Source organism: Dipodomys ordii, unplaced genomic scaffold (genome assembly GCF_000151885.1).
Source record: "Dipodomys ordii isolate 6190 unplaced genomic scaffold, Dord_2.0 Scaffold78, whole genome shotgun sequence".
In the NCBI taxonomy this organism is placed as follows: Eukaryota; Metazoa; Chordata; class Mammalia; order Rodentia; family Heteromyidae; genus Dipodomys; species Dipodomys ordii.
The window spans coordinates 5,783,608-5,789,749 of NW_012267294.1; the positions used below are offsets into that span (position 1 = coordinate 5,783,608).

General features: G+C 33.9%; 1 protein-coding gene across 1 annotated transcript in view; it reads left to right on the plus strand.

Annotated features, from left to right (window-relative positions):
• Sycp1 (synaptonemal complex protein 1) overlaps nt 1-6,142 on the plus strand; it is a 98,933-nt gene that overhangs the window by 3,102 nt on the left and 89,689 nt on the right. The window contains exons 2-7 of the mRNA XM_013024630.1: nt 304-388; nt 561-604; nt 760-816; nt 2,132-2,296; nt 3,731-3,798; nt 5,071-5,144. Coding sequence (XP_012880084.1) covers nt 304-388; nt 561-604; nt 760-816; nt 2,132-2,296; nt 3,731-3,798; nt 5,071-5,144 — 493 coding nt within the window. The remainder of the gene's footprint in view (nt 1-303; nt 389-560; nt 605-759; nt 817-2,131; nt 2,297-3,730; nt 3,799-5,070; nt 5,145-6,142) is intronic.

Genomic DNA, 6,142 nt, shown 5'->3' on the forward strand with positions numbered 1-6,142 from the left:
CTTCAGCTCTTCAGCTCAAGGCGAGCGCTCTACCACTTGAGCTACAGCGCCACTTCCGGTTTTCTGGTGGTTTATTGGAGATAGGAGTCTCACAGTCTCTCCTGCCCAGGCTGGCTTTGAACCGTGATCCTCAGATCTCAGCCTCCTGAGTAGCTAGGATTACAGGCGTGAGCCACCAGTCCCCGGCCAAAAGCCTTAAAATTATAGTGGCTTCTTTAAGCAGATAAGTAGATATTTATATGTTAACACCGCTAGGTTTCTAGGTGGTTTGGAACAATATATTTAAGAACTTTATATTTCCAGAATTTCAACAAATGTATTGAAGATGAATTTGGTTTTCCATTTGCAATGACCAGTATCTCCAAAAATGGGAAAACTATTGATTCAGGTAAGAGCCTAAGAGAAGCAATATATTGGTTTACATAGAATCATTTTATTATGTACTTTGCAATTATTGAAAACACAATATAATAATTGATGTCCTTCACTTAAAGCTAGACATAATGATACAAAAATGAAATATTGGCATATTTAATAGCAGTTTTCTCTTTATCTTGCAGATCCTGCTTTACAAAAACTTAATCTTTTGCCCATACTTGAGAAGGTCAGTTAAGCATAACGTGTAGATATGATTGCTTATTTGAAGAAGAAAACAAAAGTCTTTAGTTGTTGTATTATTTGTCTAGTAGTCTTATGTATTTTGCTCTTATTTGGAAAGTCTTACACATATTTTCTTATAGAAAATACTCATATTTTTAGGTTGATAATTCTGGAAGTTGCCACTACCAGGAAGGACTCAGTGACTCTGATTTTGAGGTCAGATTTCCCATTCTTCTTAATATTCTCATATGTGGAGTATCATACATGACTTTCTTTTCAGGCTTCCAAATGATTATTTGGCTATTTTTAAAAAAATAACTTTCTTGCTGGATTCTTGTGGCTCATGCCTGTAATCCTAGCTACTCAGGAGGCTGAGTGAGATCTGACGATCACAGTTCAAAGCCAGCCCAGGCAGGACACTCTGTGAGACTCTTACCTCTAATAAATCACTCAGAAAACTGGAAGTGGCACTGTGGCTCAAATGGTAGAGTGCTCACCTTGAGCTGAAGAGCTGAGGGACAGTGCCCAGGCCCAGAGTTCAAGCCCCACGACCAATCAAATAAAACAATTCTTCCTTTCTTCTGTTTTTCCTTTCTTTCCTTCCTTATATACAATATACATAATATATAATCCATCATTATATATATATGTATATATATCAGCCACTGTTGTGGTTAATATATAGTATAATAATTTAAAATTTTGGAATCTATTCATATTTTGATGACAAGTAGATATCAATCTACCCCCCCCCTCAAAAAAAAAGTAGGGATTGGAGGGGAAGCTCAGTGATACAGTGCTTGTGTTAGAGCCCAGTCCTGCAAAAGCACAAAATAAACACTCAAAAACTAAGAAAATCCTCTGGTCTTTACAGTACAATGTGAAAATTAAAAGAAAGGCAACACATCTGAGTAAAACATTTGTCTCAATGAAAGTCATATTTTTTGTTCACTATTTTCTTGTCATGTTTTAAATTTCATATTCTTGACATTGTTTCTACAAATGTTTCAAAACTTGTTAAAATGTAACATGTCTTGCAGGGTGATTTAGTTTTTTCCTCAGCCATATTCTTTTATTTCTAACTACTAGTCCAGTGACCAGTAGCTTTTTGTTGTTGTTGTTGTTGTTGGTTATAGGGCTGGAACTCTGAGCCTGGGTGCTGTCCCTCAGTTCTTCAGCTCAAGGCAAGTGCTCTACCACTTGACCACAGTGCCACTTTTGGTTTTTGGTGGCTTATTGGAGATAAGAGTCTCACAGACTTTTCCTCCCTTGGCTGGATCCTCAGATCTCAACCTCCTGAGTAGCTAGGATTACAAGCATGCGCCACCAGCGCCAAGTCACCGGTAGCTTTACTGGAGCAGCCAGTACTGCCTTAATAGTTTACAGAGTTAATCTAGTTTTTATTATACTGCTAGAGCCTAAGTGGATTGGAGAATTGGTCACCATTATCTTAGGATATTTTTTGATAGGCAGTTGTAGTTTGATTTTATTAAAATTTTGAAAAATTAATTTTGAAAACTCATTTTAATAGAATTCAGAGCCAATGAGCAGACTGTATTCAAAATTGTACAAAGAAGCTGAAAAAATAAAAAAATGGAAAGTGAATATAGAATCTGAATTGAAGCAGAAAGAAACAAAATTGCAAGAAAATAGGAAGATAATTGAAGCACAGCGAAAAGCCATTCAGGAACTACAGGTATAATGAAATTCTAAATTGTAAATATAATAATATATTGTAAATATTATATAGCATTTCCAGATAGGTTAAGTTACTATTGTTTCTGTGATAGGAATTTCTTTTTTTCTTCTATTTATTTATTTATATTTTTTGGGGGGTCCGGTCGTGGGGCCTGAACTCTGGGCCTGGGCGCTGTCCCTCAGCTCTTCAGCTCAAGGCTAGCGCTCTACCACTTCAGCCACAGTGCCACTTTGGCTTTTTTTCTTTTTGCTTATGTGGTGCTGGGGAATTGAACCCAGCTCAGGCATGCAAGGCAAGTGCTCTACCACTGAGCCACCTTCCCAGACCCTGTGATAGGAATTTCTTTTGTGCTAGTTCTGGGACTTATGTTTGCTCAGGTTTTTTCCATTCATGGCTGGTGCTCTACCACTTGGGCCATGTCTTCAGTTCCAGATTCTTTTACTGGTTAGTTGGAGATAAATTGTGCCTAGGATTTGTATACCCAGGCTGGCTTCAAACCTCAAGATTCAGATTTCAGTCTTCTCAGTGGGTAGGATTATATATATAAAAGTTTTGTGATGGGGATTGTGAAAATAGTTTCATATTAACATTTGTGATTCTGGGGTGTGGACTTAATGCCTAGTACTTGACTTTAGCCAAACCCTCAATCATTTTTGCCTTATTTTTCAGATAGTATCTTACTCTCAAGTTTTTTCTAGACTGATCACAATCATCCTACTGCACAGCTGGGGTTACAGATGTGAACTACCACACCCAGCTTTGTTCTTTGAGATAGGGTCTTGCTAACATTTTAGATGGAGGCTAACCTTTAAGTAGCTAGGATTACAGGTGTGAGGTAGCACACCTAGCTACAAGGTTAGGGATTTTAATATTAATTTTAATATTATATTGACAATTGTGGTTTATCTTTTAGGAGTGAGCATAGGACAAGTTGCATAAAACAAGGCAAAATAGGGAAATAAGTTGTTTCACATAAAGACTGATTTATTGATAGTAATTTATTGTTTAAATTTTTGTTACACATGTTTTACTTGATATAACTGTCTTGGCATTATATCAGAATAGGATATTTATGAATTTAACTTTGAAACTAGTTAGTTAACTAATGAGAAAATTCAAAATTTAGGTAAGTATTACTTCAAAGTATTAGTGGAGAGATAACATTGCATTAAAATTGTTTTTTGGAAATTATATGATCATTCAGCAAATTTTAGATTGATGAAAATGAGACCCATATTCTTAGAGTATATCCATATTCCTATGGCATACCAACATTCTTAAGGTATATTCACAGGCTATGACTTAAAGTTCCTCTTTGTACAGAAATAATTCTTACAGACTATTGTAGTATGCAAAGAAATGCTGCTTAATGACTATACTTACTTATGTTGCTAAACAAAATGTGAACTATTCTTCTGTTTTATAAATTAGTTTGAAAATGAAAAAGTAAGTTTGAAATTAGAAGAAGAAATTCAAGAAAACAAAGATTTAATAAAAGAGTAAGTAATAATGAATTTGTAAACTTATTATTATAAATTAAAAAAAGTTTTCAAAAATTTACTGAGCTATATATACTGTCAATAATTTCTACTTGAGTGCTATGGAGAAAGGAAGACATACCCATTCTACATTCCAGGATTTGGCAAACTGGTAATTTTAAAATTTGAGATATCAAGAAACTCATTGCTTAATATCAAAAAGGTGATTGTCAATTCTTTGTGTATATAACTGACTCACTATGTATGTTGTTTGTTTCACTAGGTACAACAGTTGAAAAATAAAGCTCAACTTAGTTTCAGATTGATTCTCATTCTGAAATTCCTGTTGTTGCAAAAGCGACAGCTCATTTCCCCATAAAAAAATTTGAAAACTGAAATCTAACTGCTGTATAATTTATAAATGTTTACATATTTTACATATAACAATATATAATTATTGTATATTATACATTACAACAGATGATACTAACAAATTTTACATAATATACTATATACAATATTTAGTTATATGTAAGTGTATGTAATATAATTATTACATTATATATAATGCATATAATACGTACTAATCACATATGTGTCATGTTATAATACATTCTCGTTATATAATTATAATCTTATATGTAATATATAATATGTTATATCCAGTATAGAAATATAAAAGTACATAAATATATAAAAATTACATGTAAATATACAAATATAAGTGTATAAGCATCTAAAATATATGAATATGTTATATAAGTATATAGAAATATAAAATATTACATAGTAAGTACAGGAATATATGTTGTATATAAAGTATGTATATTCTGTGTATATTATGTGATGTATATATGTATATTATGTATATATATATTATATATATATATATATCAGTAACTTCACCAAGAAACAAGAGGTTTAATAGTTACACAATTAATGTCTCCTCAAGAAATGATCTTAGTTTTGGTTTTGAAAGTTAGACCTCTAGAACATCTTTGGGTAATTAGTAAAAGATAAATCAAGCTCTCTTTTCACTATTTCTCCTTAGGCAAATCTGGAATGTTTATTTATTGTAATTTGGGTAGACATTTCTTAAGGAGTTGTTACTTTTCCTTAAAAAACATAACATTTATTGAATTATGTTTGGTAATAGTATAGTCTATTTTTCTTCATTGTTACATGTGATATGTGATATTTACAAATTTATGAAATAAAATTGTTATAGTTCAATAATGTGATTTTTTTCATTGAGATCAGCTTGTACTTAGGCAAAATTTTTCCTTATTTCAGGAATTATGCTACAAGGCATTTATGTAATCTACTCAAAGAAACCTGTGCTAGATCTTCAGAAAAGACAAAAAAATGTAAATATCCTTTCTGTTCTATGTGGTTTTAAAAAAATCAATTTATTGTTTACTCAGTCAGTGATGATGACAGGAGAAGAAATTGGAAATCATTTTGATGTGAACACGTCTTTTTTTTTTTTTTGTCATGGGGCCTGAACTCTGGGCCTGGGTGCTGTCCCTCAGCTCTTCTTTTTCTGCTTATGTGGTGCTGAGGAATCAAACCCAGGGCCTCATGCATGCAAGGCAAACACTCTTCGACTGAGCCACCTCCCAGCCCAACACGTCTTGAATGATTTCTTTGTATAAACTAGTAACTAGTATTCTCCTGAGTTCTGTCCTTTCTGAAAGCTCAAAATGCTGTTTAAAAGATAATATATTTCAAGAGTAATATAGTTGGCATTTGTAGTTGCTTCTCATTTTAGTGAAAAATTTTTTGGGACTGTTTTAAGTACAAGGAAATTGAGTAAAAAGGAAGAAGACATTTGGTTATGCTGAATGAAATCATGTGTTATAGTGTATACTTCTGATCCTGTCTAGTGAGGAGGTGAAGATTGGGAGAGTAGAGTCTGAGACTGGCCCTTGGCAAAAATGTACCAATCTGAAAAATAACTAAAAGCAAAAAGGGCTTCAGGCTTTGAGCCTATTTCAAACGAAAGCCTGGGACCACTCTCTGCCACACAGAAAAATGAAATTACTGCTGGGTGGCTATGCTGAAGGCAAGGTTAGCCATATAATGTAAAATGATTGACATTTGAGTCAACAGTGGATGCCATATGTGATGTGGGGCCCATAAATTTATTTATTTATTTTTGTCGGTCATGGGGCTTGAACTCTGGGCTTGGGCGCTGTCCCCACGCTCTTTAACTCAAGGCAAGCATTCTGTCGCTTGAGCCACAGTGCCACTTCCGGTTTTCTAGTGGTTTATTGGAGATAAGAGTCTCAAGGAGTTTCCTGCCTGGGCTGGCTTTGAACCGTGATCCTCAGATCTCAGCCTCCTGAGTAGCTAGGATTATAGG